The following is a 19,377-nucleotide window of genomic DNA, read 5'->3' as shown; positions in this document are numbered from 1 at the left end:
GAGCTCCTTCCCCCAAAAATTTGCAGCCACACTAGGCTGGGCCTGAAGTAGCCTTGTACACCCCTGCAACCAGGTCTTCCTTTGGCATTTCTACAAAAAGGTACTTCTGTTCCTTGTGTTGCCTAAAGCACAAATGCACATCACTGAACGGCATTTTTTTTTCGCAATGACCCAGGCCATCTGTGCTGCACTCACTTGTCTGTCCGGCGGGCGTTGCCCGAGCCCCGGTGCCCTACGTCCAGTCCCCGGTTGGTTTTCTTCCAAAACTTGGAGTAAGTATCGCGACAGTAGCATGAGTAGCCGGCCAGCGGACTGATGATCAGGTACGAGACTGCACAACAAAGAAGAATTGCAAGGAGGAGGTCTACGTGAGGAACGCTCAAATCTGCAGTGCAGATGAACTTCAACCATGCAGACTGGCGCGAAACGTCTCTTCGGAGTGAGGCGCCGTTCTTTTTTTTAAGGCAGTAGGCAACGACGAGAACACATGAAGCGTTCATTCACATGCTGATTGCCGCTAAAGTGCCACACAGTGACAAGAAATGTTGCCAGCAATCATTGGCATCCACTTTCTACTTACAGGCAGCAATGTCCTCACACGTTACTAGGCATTTTCGTAACTGAATAGCAAACCTGCTACTCATTCAAAAGGGATGAAGCTCTGTCGAGTCACAGAAATGCCTTAACAGGCCAAAGCAGTACACTTTACTTCAAAGTATGCGAAATAATATGGGAATTGCCGTTATTTTCTAGGGCCGCGCTGCTCCCGTAGAAGCCCATGCCCCAAAAACCATCGCTCTGTACTTTCTTTCTCCACTTAAAGAAAGAGCGGCAACAAGAATGACAGTAAAGCACAACAGTGCACTGAAAGAACATCTCTGGCTTTGTTCTAGTCTAGTATACAATCTTAGCACCATGTTCCGCTCTGTGAAAATCCAGCTGCACAATTAGTTTAGCCAAAATCACGGTGGCTAGTTATGAGGGCCAGAGATGCAACCAACGGACAAATATCAGTTGAGGCATCATCGCATGCAGTGGTGGGAATGGCCACGCATGTTTCTGATGTGGGCAAAGGTTTAATTTATGAAAGCTTCACAATTTCTAGCCGAGGCCACTGGTATGAAATGAAATGCATACACAAATCAATACTTATCTATTAAAAGATCATATTTTAGCAGGTAACTTGAGGGGCATGCCCCTCAAGTAAAAGCATGTTATATTCCCAGATGCCCAGCACACAATTAGGCACACGACTGTAGCCACAGACAGGTTGCCAGAAATATAAGGGACACGTGAAGAATTTCAGTGGCATGCGCCAGCCCTGTGCCACTTTTTTTTTTCCATTTATTTCGTTCCACCTTCATCGAAAGGCGGCTGCGTTTCGATGGAGGCGAAACGAAGTGGCATCCGTGTGCTATGCGATGTCAGTGCAGATTAAAGATCCCCAGGTGGTTGAAATTACTCCGGAGCCCTCCACTAAGGCACCCCTTTCTGCTTTCACTCCCACCTAACTCCCTTCCCTTACGGCATGATTCAGGTGTCCGCAGAACAACTGTGACAGATGCTGCACCTTTCCTTTCCTGTGAACCAATTATTATCATTATTTACTCAAAAGGTATTTTAGAGCCATTCAGTCTCTTTAGCTTTGGTTAATACGGCTTGGTCTTTTTCAAAGTCAGTGTTATTTTTTTAGTTTCACAGAGTATCTGTGTCTTCTACCGTCTAAGCAGTAAAACTTTGCTGGCACACACACCTATCCGACAGACCACAAGCAGTAAACAGCAGAATGGGTGATAACATTGCCTGCATTGCACATAATGTGCTCAGTTAATAAATGGCACAGTTGACCACGCTGAAAATGGTCTTCGAGTGTTACACTTTGATCGTGTTCCCTGGCAACCCGATATGCCTCTTTTTTTTTCACGGCAGCATACCTGTCTGCCGCTGGCCACCTTCACATCCCTCTCTGCTCACCCTTCTCAACTCTTCTGCTTCAGGTTACTCTGGGGCTACAGAGATACTTCCTCCAAATGGAGGCAAAGACTGAACATTGTGCTATCCCACCAAATCAACTAGGACACAGATGTGCTGCTTTATGGGCACAGCAACGACTAAGGCAAAGCTGGCAGGAGACAATGGCCAGATCTGGACTAAGCCTTCACCTTTCCACCATGAAGCCACTGGGTCCTTTCATGACATGCTCTGAATGGAGGACGGGCCACAATGCCTGAGGCAATATGACCAGAGCATGGGGCTAAGACTGTGGCCGAAAGCAGACAGTGGACAACAGTGGATGACAAAAAAGGGCTGCAGCAAGAAAATGCGAAGCAAGCAAAGCAAGCTGAAATTCAGTATGCTCCAAACGCACTAAACATGCACAAGGAATCAAATTAGTACATCCTATTTGGATGCAGTCCATTTCCTTTTTTCTTTCCTTGCACATTCATCATGTCCCTTCTGGACAACATTGGCCCAAGGAGGGCATGAAATGTAGTCGTGAGCAAAAGTGGTATACAACAGGACAACTGCATCTAAACTACATCTAGCGACAGCATCAAGGACATCAAATGCGACATATGCATGTCGATAAAATGGAGCACAGCTACGATTGTCTTGATCCAAGATAGCTGTTGTTTGATGGCATTGAAAGGCAGTTTTCCAGAGCAGCACTCCGCCACCAGCTACATGTTGTATACCACTTTTGCTCACGACTGTACACTGTAGTACCATTAGACAGTACATACCTGACGTTATTTCAATCATATGCGCAATGAATACACAGATCCCGCACTCTGACACTGGAATCACATTTAGGTACAGCACTGGTGCAGTTGGCACTGCTCAAATAGCCATGAAATAAGTGAAAAATTTCAGGGCAGCACTTAAGCCACCTTATGTGCAGCAAGGCAAAAGCATTTTCGTCCCCCTGCTTTGATCCTTGGAACACCCCTGATTCCTTGACACAAAGAGATAGAGAAACAGACTCGCACTCCATTCTCTCGTTCTCTCTAGGGAAAGTCACACCCCCTTTTTCTACTCTCTCTGCAGAGAGGGAGAGAGAGACTCAGTCTCTACTCTGTCATTCTCTCTAGACAGAGTCTCCTTCCCTCTTTATACTCTTTCTGCAGAGGGAGAGAAGGAAAAGAAAAGGTGAGGGAAATGGCCTCTCTCAACAGAGAGACCATCTTCCTTTCTCTTTCTCTGAATGAGAGCTTTCCCTCTCTCTCTAGAGAGAAAGAGACTCTCCCTCTCTCATTACTATCAGTACCTATCACTAATTATAAATACCAATCACTATATGCCAGAACCCCACTGGTATTTCGTGGAATCCTGTGGACACATCTCACGCACAGTTTCTGCGCACACTTGCTGCGGACGCCACTCATGAGCTGGTAAAGGCTTTCACCTTAACAAGTGGCTTACCATTGAGTTCACCAACAGGCTGGTGTCGATTGCCCGTGATAGGCACAGTACATGTCCCACAGGTTCCTCGCAGGTTTCCAGGCAAGATGTAACTGAAGCCTATGTGCTCGGGGATACTTGACTCTGGGGCGTTCCGGTAGAAGTCCACCATGTACGCCTGCCCAAGGAGGAGGACCTTCCTCAATGGCCCGTGCGGTCACTCAATGGGCATGCATGCCACCAATTCAACGGGGGGAGGGGGGCACGACTTCTCCTCACTGAAGACGAATGTGGCTTGCACTGTACAAGGAGAGCTTATCACAAAGCACAAATTTTCGTTTCTGGATGAACACCCAAGTCCCGCTTCCCATTAATCGATATGAGAAAGAACTGTCAACTACCCTTCATACACGGCGAGGGAGGCCTAAGAACAAATGTAGTTATACCAATTTCATGCCTCCATCCTGATCCTTAATGTGCATGATCCAATTGGGGAAAGCACATCGAGCCATGTAGAGAGTTTAAAAGTAAAACAATATCCCATTGTGAATTTATGGAGCTTCGAAATGCCACCAGCATGAGAAAGAGCAGCGCGACTGATAAAATATGAGTGGGCAGAATGCTTTGAAACTTGTGCACTACCAAATGCCATTCGAGAGTAGCCAATGTCATTTTTTGAGCTACCATGATATGTAGGACAAAGCCTTACCGGCTGCGCCATATTTAAGGGAATGCGGCCACCTCACATTCAATCACACAACCATGCATGCACACAGGGTGGACGCAGCTTCTGTTGCTGACACCATAACGCAGCTGCCAGGTGGTGGTCGTTGACAGCGCAGCAAACCGAGATGACGCCCAAACAGGTTGGGGAGGAGGCAGAGAAAAGCACAGGGAAGAGGAAACAAGCAAAAGTAAAACCGTGAAGTCAGTGACTGCACGGGAAAACGTACGGCCACCCCTAACCGCCGTCATTTCATCACTGTCCCTGGAACTTGTTTGGGTTAAATCTCGGAGGAAACGGTGCCTTGGTGAGTGACGGTCATCGAAGGGGCAAGTGAGGGAGCGAGCGACAAGCAGGGTCGGTTGGGAGGACCCCCTTGGGACCACCATCATCATCATCAAAGAGCAGCTGCTGGGTGGTGGGCAGACACGCCGGCAACGATGCGAGTCTCTTGAAGTAGTCAGAGTGAGGGCGGCGGGCCGACTTACCTCGCGGCCTCGTCTAACGCAGCCTGAAACAACAACAGATGGGAAAAGTCCAGTGTCAACTGCCTGTTCTCAAAACCTCCATGCACCGCTTGGAAGAAGAAGGGGACACACCCAAGCATCCTTACATGCAGGACACGTGCACACGCAATGCACACAAAGAGCCACAAGATTAGCAAGAGAGATCACAGATGCCAGGCACCACAAACGCCGATAACTAGCCCAAACATGGCCCTACCTAGCACCTTGCAGGCTTCTTACCGACCTGAAGTGTGGACCATAACCAGCGATATTAACACCGACCACAAAATGCAAACCACTCTGTATTTTTTAGGTCGTGGGCATGGGGGAGGGGAAAACGACTTTGCTACACACTGCCCTCTAGCGCAAGATAACCAAAGATGGCACTCACAATGTTAGAGGGGTGCAAGACCTGTGCCTGGAAAATGACAAAGTCTTCAGGCACATAGAGGTTTCCAAACTGACTCTGCTTCTTGAACTCGTAGTCACCTTCCTTCATCACCTGCAACAAGCAAATCATGGGTCACATGATGCTGCTGACAAGACTAAAATTGAAACTCATTTTTCAAGATGCTGTACCAACTAGCTCAAATGTCAGTCTTACTTTGTTTTTGTACTGATTCTAACACTTGCAAAAATGTTGTGCAATATTGTGGACGGGCACGCAAGTAGGATTGACATTTATCAATTTTGCATATGCTCCTGAATGAACACTACCCATGCTATTCATCCTATTGCCTCCCAAATGTTGCACATTATCCCAAATTTTATACCTAGGCAGCATTGAAAAATAATGGACAAAGCCTCACCATCCAGAGGAGTCAACATTAAAATGCACAGTGTCACTACTCTGCAAATAGTAGTTCGGAATTCTCTTGACAAAGCCTGATGATAAGAGGTCTTGCATAATTTCCCTCACATTGCCTCCTCGAACTTTAATTTATTGCTGCCCACCATAGCTGATGTTATTTTGGAGAGTGGCTTTCTGAACTTTCTCTTAAACCTTAATGTAAAACAATGCTCGGGACACAATATACCAATGCTATTTAGAAACACCATGCGGAATTGGGTGTGAAGTATATTTGTATTATGTATTCAGCAGATCTTTATGCGACAGCTATTCACCGGATCACTGCAGGTCGGCCGAGGTCAAACCCTTGCATAAAATCAGAAAAAAAAAACATCCATTGAAAATTAATATCTGGTATCACTGACATCGACATCATGCGAAATTTTGAAGCACATATTTCCTAACCCTATAATTATTAGGTTCCTTACAGGAACACACAGTAATTACAGATGCCGAACATGATTTCAGGTGTCGGTTTTCATTAAGTACTCAATTAGTTAAAAGTGTGCATAACTTCATACAGTCGATTAACGAAGGTAAGCAGACAGGTGTTACATTCATTGGTTTCAACAAAGTGCTCAACAAGGTGACACATAATAGATGAATTCGTAAATTAGGCAAATAAAGTACTATTTCAGTTTCAGACATTTTTTTTTGTCAGCCGTACGACGCAGTATTCCTGCAAAACCTGCCAATACGAAGCTGTAACGGCAAGCATGACATCCGAGGTGGTGTCCTCATATCCGGTCGACCTACGTCTGCAACGGCAGTGTTTTGCAGATGCAAATGACAGCTTTGCGAGAAAAATAAATGATGCTCATTCATTGAATGTTTGGACAGAGACGACTGCTATGCTCAGCAGGGGGCTACCAGCAGCTCCCCATCCGCAACTTTACTTTCTCTTATTGCCAAGGCTTCTGAAAGTTTTCTCCATGGCAGCACAGTGTGTACTTTGGCACTGCACTAGAGTAGCCCAAACAAAGCGCTCTGTGTGAACAAGTTACTTTTTTTTTTTTTTTTTTTACTGATTGACAAGCTTAGCATGCCGAGTTCTGTAACTCAGCACAAAGCTTACTGACATAGTAACGCAAAAAATTGCATTCTGGAATATTTTTCATTCTCGTGTTTTCTGAATGATTTTACTTTCCAGAGACAAAAAGAATTTCTTCTTCTAAGAAATTCTCTTTGGCTTGTGAGAAAAATGGAATGCTTTGTAAATGTACCTACATATGCATAAGCATCTCTCAAATCATTTGCCTCAATATTTCACAAAAACGCTTAAATAGCTACGCTCAAATTTCACACTACGGAGTATCATGACCGTCCTTAGATTTTTTTTTTTTAATGAAACGTGCACAGTATTCTGTTGTCAAATTTGTTCCATGTCACTGGAAGAGCTCTATCAACTATGGTCTGATACGCTGCAATAAAGCAAAATTTTTCATTTTATGAATGAATAAGTTTCTTTACAGACACTACTGTGAATTCGCCTATTTTCTTATGGTAAGAAAACAGTTCCGGGAAAAACTACTGACGTCAATTCACATTTCAGCTCACACTAACCATCATAACAAGGCTGACACTTCTGCACCTGAAACAAACTTTTTCATAACTCATTCATCACTTAATTTCAGCAAGTTGCAATTACCTTTGTTAGGCTATAGCCAAAAATAATAATTATACCGCTTTTAATACTGCTACATCTAAGCTCCTTTCAAAAAGCAGCCTGTCGCATGTTCTCCTTCTGTCCTCTACTTCTCACAGTTCAGCTATTTCATTACACTAGGCTCTGTTGCATTTTTCTTAACTTCGCCACTGTGTTCTCCCTTCAGATGTACAATCCTCTGTAATGTCCACAGATCCCAACGGTACCCAAAAAAGTCAAAACAGCAGTTTAAAACACTGCTCATCCCACAATAGTCAAACAGTGCTGGCTGCTGCAATATCTCACTTACACCAAGGAATGCTGGTAGTGGCCACAGGGTTAACAATCACAATTGCTTTAGGGTTAGCAGGAGAAGAATGACTTCTGTACAGGTGCACTTGTGCAGACGAATGGTCAAAAATGAGAAGGAATAGAAGCGACCGTACTCCATTTCACACTTAGCATGCAACACTGCCTCTGCTAGCACACCTATTCAAGCTGGCGCCATCCATGCCCAAAAAGTAGTTCACCATCAGCAAAGATTAAGCCTGAACACCATGGATACGTCAACACTGTGACGCTATGCAAGTACTGCAATTTGCAATACTGGCACACCATAGTACGGGAGTGATATGCAGCAGAATGCTACATTTTTGTGGGCACTTTACAGAAAAAAAAAAGGTTAATTTTCGTGTGCTTCTCCAATCTTACACAACTCGCTAATAGTTTGGACAAGTCCCAACTTAGCAGGTCTGCAATATTTCAGTAATCAGCACTTTGTTCTTTTCTCTCTACCACTAGAAGCATAATATACAGTGAGCACAAAAGCTATCAGAGCTTTAGCGGCTTTAGTTTACAAAGAATGCCTAGGTCACAACTGAGGCTGCAGAATTCGGTACTCCTGCACTCCCACTACAATCAGCAACGCGAGAATCAGACTCAAGGCAGCAGTAGGCCTTGAAAGTTCCTGAAAGTCTGCCCACCTGCAAGGAAGAGTGAACATGCCTTACTACTGGTCCAAAAAAATTCATTGCACACAAAATATTACATAACTGTGACTTAAGCCAAATTCATAAAATGCTGCGCATATGAAAAATAAAACCATTAGCAGGACTTCTGTAGTTTCCACATGATTGCATGCTAAGTGTGATAAGACGAAAAAGCAAAAAAGGCAAATATTTCTTCTGATAATGCCTGTCATGCATGAAAATAATACCCTCCTCAACCACCTTTGGCTGAGCCAATATAAAACTCGGGATAAAACTTGGATCTTGAATGGTATCCCTTAGCAAATGTGGTGGCCACACAATTTACTGCGTAAATCACGGATCTGCAGGACCACTCCTTCACCACCACAAAAGTGAACTACAGCCTCAGACCCAGTGTCTCACACTCAGCGTGAGAACAAGGTCCCAAGACTATTAAAAAAAAGATCTCACAAACAGCCAAACAATCACTTCAAGATACAAAACACCTTCCATGACAGAGGCCGCCGAAATGCACGGAATTTGTCCACTCAAGCAGAGAAAACTAAATCCATGTGGAAGAAACCCCAGAGCCAGTGCACACGCCCGCTTCTACGTTGCCACTTCGCATACATTCAATGAGGGTAAACAGTCAGTAATTTCCAAAATGCCCCGATGGAAATCCAGAACATGGATGAAACACTTCTCAAAGAGAGAATAAATAACACAGTTGCATGTTAATTCTACAGCCTATTGGTTTGGTTTGGTAAAACTTTATTTCCCACAGTAAGGGTACTGAAGGACATTCGGCTAGGCGCCAGGTGCCGCCCCCTAAGCTGCCCATGTGTGCCGGGAACCATACGATGGAGTGATCGGTGATGTTACTTCCGCCTAAGATACGTAGCGTCGTCTTGTCTATCCCGCCCTTGGCGAAAGATCGAGTGGCTGCTCTAAGTCGCTGTGTACAGTTTTGAAGTTCGAGTCTTTTAGAGCTAGTGCTATCGCTACTTGTTCAGCTACCTCTGGCTTCTTGGTGTAAAGTGTGAGTGAGTTGTGCGTACGCCCGTGTCCGTCGACTACTGCTACCGAGTAGGCATGCTTTCCCGGTATGTACGCTGCATCCATGAAAGCTGTCTGGTTGGGAAACTGTGTAGCGCCCGCAGCAAGGGCTTTGGCGCTGGCGAGCTTTCTTCCTTGATTGTGGATCGGGTGTACGTTTCTTGGGAAGGGGGACACTTTGATTGCTTCTCGCACGACTTTAGGTAACTGCCGGACGTCGTCCCTTTCTACTATGGTGTTCAGGCCGAGCTTGACAAGAATCTCTCTGCCAACTTTGGTGCTTGATAGGCATGCAATCTGTGCCGTGTGCTGTGCCTCGATGATTTTGGCAAGGGTATTGTGCACTCCTAGCTGTAAGAGTACTTCAGTGGAGGCATTATTGGGGAGCCCCAACGCTCTCTTGAAAGCTCGGCGTATGTGTACTTCAAGCTTTCTCTGATGTTCCTTTTTCCAGTTGAGCATTGCAGCCACGCATGTGATGTGACACAGTACAAAAGCATGGACCATTTGAATAGCGTCGTCCTCACTCAGTCCCTGTGCCTATTCATGATGCGCCAAAACATCCGGATCGCGTTTGCAATCTTGATCGTGACGCTGTCAAGCAACGCCGAGTTGGACCAGTTGCTTTGGATGATTAAACCTAGAATTCGTATTTTGTCGACCGTAGGTATGTGATTTCCATCCCCGTCATGTAACTCTATGCATGGTGTGTGGTGTCTGCGCCAGTTGTTGGACGGGCGCCCTGGTCTTGGGGGGTGGTAGATGAGTAGCTCGGATTTCTAGAACAGCAGCGAAGTACCATTGGGGCAAGATGGGCCTCGGTAACCGTGATGGCTTCTTGCATGCGCGCTTCCAATTCCGCATTGCTGCCACCGGTGCTCCAGATGGTAACATCGTCTGCGTATATGGTGTGCTCCACATCAGCAATTTCACCCAGTGCGCGAGAAAGCTTTGTCATCGCCAAGTTAAATAAGAATGGTGAAAGTACTGAGCCTTGTGGTGCTCCCTTATCGCCCAGATTAAAGCTCTCCGAGACGTGCTCGCCTATCCGGAGAGTGGCCGTTCGATCCTCCAGAAACGCCTTGACGTAGTGGTAGAAGCGTGTTCCGAGATTGTGATCAGATATGGCTTTGAGAATGGCTTGGTGTTGGATTTTGTCAAAAGCTTGCTCCACGTTGAGTCCCAGTAGCGCCTTAGTGTCTCGTGTGGGGCGATCCAACAGATTTTTGATTCGTAGCATAGCGTCTTGTGTTGAGAGACCTGGCCTGTAACCGATCATACTGTAAGGGAAGTACTCCTTTTCTTTTACGTATTCCGATAGTCTATTCAGGATGACGTGTTCGGCTAGCTTTCCTAGGCAGAACGTCAGTGAGATCGGCCCTAGGTTGGGTAGGCCCAGCGGCTTGCCCAGTTTTGGGATGAGGACCATATTGGCATGTTTCCACTCGGCAGATAGTTGGCCAGTTTTCCAGACCTCACTGATTTGTTGCGTTAGGAATGTGACCGAGTCGTCCTCTAAGTTTCGGAGAGCCCGATTTGTGATACCATCGGGGCCGGCTGCAGAGTTACTGTTGAATTCGTGAACAGCCTATCTCACAAACTTAAGAACATGTACACCTCATATGAAGGAAACATTCTTAGCCCACAAAAGAAGATCGGAAAAATCTGATTTCTTGTAGGACAAGAATTGGAGTCGAATTCTCATTCCCATGTGCTACATTGTAGCACAAAGCACAACGTTACAGAATATGCCACTTGTAATTTGGGGGTGGTAACCAGGAACCTGCTGTTGTGTAGTCACTATTAAGTTGGCTAGAGAGGTCATCGCGTTAGCATGTGGTAGCATGAACACCATTTTCTGTTAGTACAAAGGTGTCCTCTCGGCATCGCACTGTGCGTCATGTCTGTGCAAACTACTGCTTAGTGGCATGACAGTTTTACCATATTATACACACGCATGACATGACCATGAATTTAATGCGAGAGGGAAGTCCCAGATGCAAGAAAAAAAAAAAGAAAGGTATATTATTGCCAATAATAATGCCAGCCAAAACTGTTGAAGTAAACCATGAAAAATGGAAGGCTGCTTAGGAGAATGAGGGCTACAAAAAAAACAAAAAAAAACACTGACATTGTTTGACCCACAACCCTCTCAGCTCAAAATAACCAAGCTTGGCGAAGCCTCTAAGCATTAATGTATAAACCGTCCCAAGGAGACATTTCTGCCTGTGGTCACTTGCCTCTTTTCCAGTCTCTACCCTACGAAACTTTCACTGTTTCTCCTTTTAAAATGGCCTGCACGCCCTTCCTTTCCAAGTTAACAGCCGGTCTCCTTTGCATAACTGAAGGAGCGATCGTGATAGGTTCGACTAGCTGCCCATTCACATGCATGATACGAAGTATACGTATCTGACTCTCAACTGAGTTGCTAGTTTGATTTCTTTTTCATTACAGTGCCTTTTATGTAACAAGTGTGCGATACCTTGGTTTTTTAATTTTTTAAGCAGTGAGAGATACAGTCAAACCTCGATATAACGAACATGCAAATAACGAATTATTGAATATATCGAACTCTTCCGAAATATTTTTGTCAAACATGTATATTTAACTTCCCATAGCGAACGCGGTTCGGCATAAAACGGATATTACGAACTTCGCGACGCCAAGCACCACCTCACTTTAATAGTAGGAGGCAGGCTTCGTTGCACTACAAGTGTGTTGTACGGCGCAGCAAACGTTCAGGACTACCTCGCAGGCACTGACAGCGCCACAGATGCCACGACCGCATTGAGAGTTGAGAGCCAAAAGAATTCATGGCCTCCGAGATCACCCCCGCACGCATATTGCGCATGGAAGTAATCTCAGAGGCCATGAGAAATCGTTCGCATCTTGCAGTCATTGACAGCGCCGCTTCAGCAGCGGCGGCAGTGGCGCGATCAAATGTTGCTTTTGCCTTTTTGGTTTTTGCATTTTTCGCGTTTTAGTGTTAGCAGCGGCATGGCGGCGTCGCGGCGTGGCCATCGTAGCGTTCGGTGGAGGCTGCGTCGGTCGCCGTGTCGAGTGTGGTGCGCGGGTGTGCGTAGTGCTGTGATGGCGGTGAACGTTAAAAAAAGAGCAGCTCGAGATAAAATCAGGGCCTTCAAGGCAGTTTACAAGAGGAGACTGATTGACACTGTTCTCGTGAAGCTTCGTATGAAGCAGGACTTGGACTTGCTGGGAGCATTAAACCGGCAAGGAACAGCGTGAAAGGCAAAACGATTGCCAACTGCTTTCGGCACGTAGGTTTTGTTCCAGCAGAGGCCCATGCATCAAGTGACGATGGGGACGATCCCGACGAAGCAGAAGCAGAGCTCCGCGAGCTCGATGAATGACTGTAGAGGGCTTTGTAGGCGACGACATCGCGGCGACCACGGCTGTACTGACGGATGCCAAAATCGCTCTGGAATGTTTCTGAACATCCCGCAGACGAAGCTTAGGCTGACGCTGCAGACGATGAGAACATTCCGACTTCACAAGAAGCACTTGCTGCATTGGATTTACTGCGCAGCCACTGCAGTGCTATCGAGAGCAGTGGGTTTGCACTCGTTGAGTGTTTGCAAACTGTGGAACAGGGCATGATATGGAACGCGATCAACACAAAAAAGCAGGCCGCGATAATGCAGTTCTTAGCGCTTAAATAAATGGACGTGACCCAAGTAGGCACCCTCAGAGTTGCTGTGCCTTCTCTGATTGAATTTTGGTGCTCTTGCATGTATTTTCTACGAAATTTTATATTACGAACTATGGATAGAGCGAACTATTTTTCGATTTTTTTAACTGTTCGTTATAACGAGGTTTCACTGTATATCACTGCAGTTTGCGCACGTGGATTGGATAGCAAATCAGCCACTACATAAATGACAAAATTCAAATAAAAGATTAATAGCTAAATAAATAATCAACACATTAATTTTGGTCTTGGGGCCCAAGATTCTGTTTGGAAAGTAAAGCCCGCAAGTTCGAGGCGAGCAATAGGCATAGTGATTCAGAATAGCAAAGCTGAAAAATGAAGCTCGTCAACTTGGCTTTCCCACATTGCACAGTGATAAAATGATGTCGTTAGAATTTTTAATGCAACAAATACAGATGCAGTTCGTGCATTTTATTATAAAGGAGATAACCTGATTTCATCAGTGATACCATGTGCAGCAATGTCATTATATAAATGGGCCAACTCATCGGGCCTTCAAAGGAGTATTTTTTACTTTTTATAATTTGAATCACAGTCCTAATTCAGAAAAATGAAAAGTCAGGTTCCCCTTAGATGTTAAAAGCCTTCAATTATGCAGTAAAATCTTAACCCTAAAGCCTAAAGTTGAGAATAAAAAAAAAACAAAGTTTAATCCACCTAGTGGGTTAGAGAAATAACTCAAGTTACCGACATTCTAGCGGAAATTAAGAAGAAATGGACATGGGCAGGGCATGTAGTGCGAAGAAAGGATAAATGCTCGTCGCTTAGGGTAACAAACTGGATTCCAAGGGAAGGAAAGCGTAGCAGGGGGCGGCAGAAAGTTAGGTGGGCAGATGAGGTCAAGAAGTTCGCAGGGGTCAAGTGGATGCAGCTAGTACAGAACCGGGTTAAGTGGAGAAATATGGGAGAGGCCTTCGCCCTGCAATGGGCATTGTCAGGCTGATGATGATGATGATGAATCCACCTACACAGACTCCCCCGACATACCTGTCATGTCTTTGAAATTAAATATGCAATCAAAGATTTTTTAAAAATCACTCTGCATATTACACCTTCTCCTATCTTTATATAAAATGCTTAGCTGCATATCCAGTACCATTATTCCTTCAGCACCGTCATTTCCTGCACCATGAATCTGCACCAACTAACCTGATTTGCTGTCCTAAATGCAACCCACATGTCTTGATGTTGCTATTCGCATACTTTCGGGAAGAAGGCAGCAAAGCTTTGAGCAACAAAGGTTAAAGGACTCACTGGAGAGTTACCATTGTGTAAAGTGAGGTTCAGTGATAGCTGTAGTCATGAATTTCAAAGCAACATGCATATATTGTAGCTATTGAGCACTGTTTTCAGCTTTCCACACACCCGTCTTTTGACTAGCGCATCCCTTCAATCTGCCATTCTAGGCAAGAGGCACCACCATGGCTAAGCCTCTCCTACGACAGTGTGTTTTGCAGCAGCTGCCGTAGACAGACCGTGCTACATTCCTCCCCTCTCATCATACCTTCCTCCTTCCTTGGAGATAGATTTCGGAAGGTCCCCTGGCAACCACCCCGACAGAGGATGCGCATTCCTCACTTTTGCCACGACTTCCTCCTCCCATGGTAACAAACCTCCGGTTACACCTTCCTAGAATCTCTCCGCATTCACTTCCTTCCATGGAAACCACCCGTCAGGTGGCACCCATGGTAGCCGCCCTCCAGTTACAGATTCAGGATCTCACACCATGCCCTCTGTGGTTAGCCACCCGACCCTATGGCAACCCCTTTCCAGTTATGTACTCCTACACTCTTGTCATACCTACCTTCCTGGTCACCATTCCTTGAATGGCATTCAACTGCCCTTGTCGTAGCCTCCTCCTTCCATGGCAACCTCCCTCCGGTTACGCCTTCTTCTGCTCTTATCATATCTTCCTCCTTTCCCAGCAACCAGCCTCCAGTTATGCAGACTGCTACTACTACTCCTATGAAAAAACCCAGGAATGGGCGCTTAAGAGCTGCCGCATTAAATAGTACTGACCGCCTCCCAAACAACTTTGTGGTTACACTACATGATGAAAATTCGAGAGCGTTGATGCCTTTGCTTTTCTTTGCATAATTTTACGCATCATACAATTTACATATGGAGTTCCACAATATAGAGTTCCACACACATTTATACAACAGCCGACATATACGGCCCGTAAAATGAAAGAGGAAGTAGTGCAAAGCAATTGCACATACAAAAAGAGAAGAAACCCTCAAATGCAACACCGAGGAAAAAAGCGCCTGGTGAGGATCAGCTGATAGAAGGTCCATTGAAGGACAATAGGGAGATAGTGCTAGAAAAAAAATGGCCCCCCTGTATCCACAATGCCCCATGACCTCGAATGCACCGGAAATTTGGAAGAACGCTAACATCATTTTAATCAATAAGGAAAGAGACATCAAGTACTTGAAAAATTAGAAACCAATGAGTTTAATGACCACTGCCAATGTGGAATTCACTAAGATTATCACCAATAAAGTTAGGGCAACTTCAATCAACCAAAGGACAAGGCAGACACCCTTAAAGGCTACTCAAAAATAGACCATATTCACCCTATCAATCAGGTGATAGAGAAATGACAAGAATATATAAAACCGACACCTATATATAGCCTCCACTGACTGCAAGAAAGCATTTCATTCAGTCGTCCAAACCTCAGCTGTCACGCAGGCTATTATGAAATCAGGATGTAGCAATGCCACATGTAAAAACATGCGACAATATCTATAGCAGTTACATAGCCACCATGATTCTCCACAAAGAAAGCAAGAACAAAAATCCTACTAAGGAAGGATGTCAAGAAAGATCTCTCCAATACTCTTTACCGAATTCACAGAAGGTGTTCAGTTACGTGAATTCGCAACAGCGGGACAAGATTCAATGGAGAATATCTCGGTAATCCGCAGTTTTCTGCTGACATTGCCTTCAATAGCAAAGGATAGCCAATCTCTTAGACAAGCAAAGTAGAACAGTGGGCCTAAAAATTAATAATCAAAGTTTAACAGTCTTGTAGGGGAAGAGCAGATTATGATAGGTAGCAAGGAACCACAAGTGGTAAGGAAATACATCATCTCAGGGCAGGAGTGACTGCAGATCTACATTGTGAAACTAAAATAACAAGGATAAGATTGTAAACGAGCGTATTTAACATACATTCTCAGATAATGAACAGTAGTTAACCAATATCCGTGAAGAAAAAAGTACATACAGTCGACGATCGATTTTTCGGACTCACTGGGGCCACCAAAACGTCCGAAAAAACAAATTTTATAAAAAAAAAAAGCCCCGTTATATAAACTTCCGTTTGCCACTATAGTGAAAGAAGGGTCAGCAATTTTGTGCCCATTCCGATCCTTGACTGTCTCACCACGCATTGTTTACACCTACAACGGGCAGCAACCAGGCCTTTGATGGCTGTACTGTCATTGGCATGTTGCGGGCGACCGCGTAGGCTTAGTCCAGATGCGAAAGCGAACTGGCCACTGAAAGTTCACTGAACCTCCGCATTCTGAGCATGCTCCCCCATACAGTACTCACAGTCTGCGTGGCGAAGAATCATCAAAATGCAGCAGGGCAGTTTGTGAAAACAGCAACAGCATCGCACTGAGTGAAGGGCCCCACTTCTAATATGCTTCTATCAAGCTCGAATTTGGATTAATTTGATCACATTTCAAACCCCTCTGAAGCCTGAATTAGTCGTGCTCCACTATATGTATTATATGGAGGCTTAGCTATTGGCAGTGGTGCCACAGCGAATTGGAACGAGTTCCGAAAAATCGAGCAACCAGGCGCAATGCCTCCAAAATTTCGGGTGTTCACATACATTACTGCTAGTATGAGGCATGTCGTGATGCTGTGAAAAAGTAAAAAAAATCAAGCATGCTCAGAGTTTTGGTCGCTGAATGTAACAGCTGTATCCTACAAGCACTCACCTATGGGGCAGAAACGTGGCGACTAACGAAAAGAGTTTAATTACAAATTGAGGACAAAGAAGAGAGCTATGGAGTGGAAAACAACAGAAGGAGGGAGAGAGCAAAGTGGGTGAGGGAAAAAAAAGAGAGTCAATGAAAACATAGTTGAAATCAAGAAGAAATAGGCATGGAACATGCAATGAACATGCAGTGCAAAGGCAGGATAACCAATAGTCATTCATCCTGAGTAGACAGTCATGATGATGATGATGATGATGATTATGTGCTTTTGTCATTCTTTTCATGATTGTCTTGCCATGATTGGCACACCCCTTGCTTGCACTCAGCTGTGGGCCACCTGTGCTCAGGCATGTGCACCAGGAGTGGCGCACAAGTTTTGTGGCACAAAGTCTGCTGGCACGCCTACTCAGGCAGAGTTGCACCGCATCTGGCAACCCCTCCCTCCCACCATCAAGATGTCACATGATTAGATGACACCACACATCATGTAGACAAAGTAGCAAATTTCATGCCAGGTGGCGGCCACCGCGTTCCCCCCTCCCATGCCCCCTTATGGAGTAAAAAAAAGAGCCAACTTACAGCAATTTCAATGACTGGCCACTTGACACACTCAAAGTCAGAAATATTGCTATGCTGGTCACTCTCCTCAGAGACTTGTCCTGCCTGTAAAAAAAGAAACGAGTGAGAAAATTTGACCTAGCCATGCCAATACAGACACCTCTCTCCCCACCCCTTTCTAGAGCAATATCAACAAGACGGTAGAGTGAAAATGGACATGGAGCCCATGTGCTGCTTTCTCCCAAGAGAAGCTGCAGTAACCTGTATTCAGTGACCTTAACTGTAGCCTATAACTTGAGGGTTCAGACGCAAAGGGAGATTCGAGACACTTACGTCGCTGTTACGGAGAGACAGGTCGATTGGAGTGATGTGATAGGAGATCGGCACAGACTTGTACTTGCGCTTCCACAGCACTATTGGGCTGTTGAACATCTTGAGGTGCACAATAGACTCTGCCGTCAGCCATCCAGGCTCAATCTTGTCCTCACCATCTGCACGGCGGGAGAACTAGTGAACGCATGCACTCCAGCACAACTGGCACCGATAGAATTCCACCACTGCAACCTTAGGCATCCCCCAGCCGACTGCAGATGGTAGTGAGAAGTAAGGCACAATCCAGTAGAACCCATCACTTAACTTTTCATTACTGGAGGGCCATTACACTCATCAGCCCAATGCAACATCAAGAAAGCCCTGGTAGTAGTGCTAGAAGCTAGAAACCACTTCCCTGCAAAATTCTTGCCACCTCAGAGAAGTGGCAGGGCACATTCTAAAGACAAAGGGGGGGAGGGGGGGTGCTAATGGTGTTATCAGAAGAAAGTTAATAAATTGAAAGAGGGCACAGGCTACTACTAGCAGTGAAGTATCTACTCAAGCTGCCTCCTAGTGTTTACACAGTTTACACCTAACCTGCCAAACCAAAAGTGGAGTATACTAGAGAAGTTTTGTTTAGGTCGCGCTGTACTCCGGCTTTTACAGCCCAGCTTGCTGTCCAGGCAAGCAAAAAGTGGCTCTTTTACCACCTAGATCAATGTCAGCTTGCTTGCTTAAGCTTGGTGAAAACGCTGAAAGGCGTCACAAGAGCACTGTGCCCTGGAACAGCATGCTGGTTGCACAGGACTCTTTACTCCACTGAGCATTACTTTTAATCCAAACAGCACATGGAAACAAGCCTACAAGAGCGCCCCTTAAAACCTAAGTGGCAGCAGTATCACGGTTTCACACATCCACTGGGTGACACGTGCTTTTCAAGCACAGTGACCACAGCTGTACTGACATGCAATTAATGTCTCGTATGCATGGCTTCTAAAACTTAAGCAGGCCTTTCCGTTCTTCCTATATTCATGCCATGAACAGAGCACCAAACCTGCAGTTTTGACAGTGGCCAGGGGTGGCTTCCATTAATGCTGCCATAAAGAGAGCCACACAAAAGTTGATGCCTCACTCACACGGCAGGTTAGAACACTTGAAGTGACTTTCATGTGCCCACCTGACACCAGCACTAAGGCGGAAGAACGCAAGATTATTTTCAATCGCCTAGGATTCTGTAATATCATACACTGTAAAGAAATTTTACCCCACTCAGGGGTGGAAACAGGCTCGAGCATTTTGGAGCAGCTCAGGGAGCAGTAATAAAGCCAATTTGTAGAAGCTTTGGAGTAATAAGATGAGAGTTTGAAGCATGTTTCTAAGGTCAAACGCTTTCAATAATTGCAAGTTTTTCTGCAATACAAAAATACCCAATTTCATTCCTTTCTATTCAACGTTCAATGCTTTGCTGACTACACCTGCATCTTTGTCAAGACAAGACAAACAGCCAGATCAGGTACAGATATTTAAAATAACATAACTGACCTGTGCAGCAATTCGGAAAAGACTAGCAGCAAAATAAATGCTTGCTTCTACACATCATAACTGAACTAAGTCTGACTATTTTGATATGATAGATCGATACGTGGAGCTTATCACCTTGGTGTACT

At 45.2% G+C, this 19,377-nt stretch overlaps 1 protein-coding gene across 2 annotated transcripts in view; it reads right to left on the bottom strand.

The window, feature by feature from the left end:
- LOC146183230 (glycerophosphocholine phosphodiesterase GPCPD1-like) overlaps positions 1-19,377 on the bottom strand; it is a 97,628-nt gene that overhangs the window by 36,028 nt on the left and 42,223 nt on the right. For both annotated transcript variants that reach the window (XM_084609093.1, XM_084609094.1), the window contains 5 exons: positions 17,732-17,889; positions 17,420-17,503; positions 5,024-5,134; positions 3,424-3,580; positions 196-331 (listed from right to left, as the gene is read on the bottom strand). In XM_084609093.1, the coding sequence (XP_084465219.1) occupies positions 196-331; positions 3,424-3,580; positions 5,024-5,134; positions 17,420-17,503; positions 17,732-17,889 (646 nt within the window). The remainder of the gene's footprint in view (positions 1-195; positions 332-3,423; positions 3,581-5,023; positions 5,135-17,419; positions 17,504-17,731; positions 17,890-19,377) is intronic.

Source organism: Amblyomma maculatum, chromosome 7 (assembly GCF_055883805.1).
Source record: "Amblyomma maculatum isolate TAMU_Amacu chromosome 7, ASM5588380v1, whole genome shotgun sequence".
Lineage (NCBI taxonomy): Eukaryota > Metazoa > Arthropoda > Arachnida > Ixodida > Ixodidae > Amblyomma > Amblyomma maculatum.
This window is presented reverse-complemented; position numbering and strand designations above follow the sequence as displayed.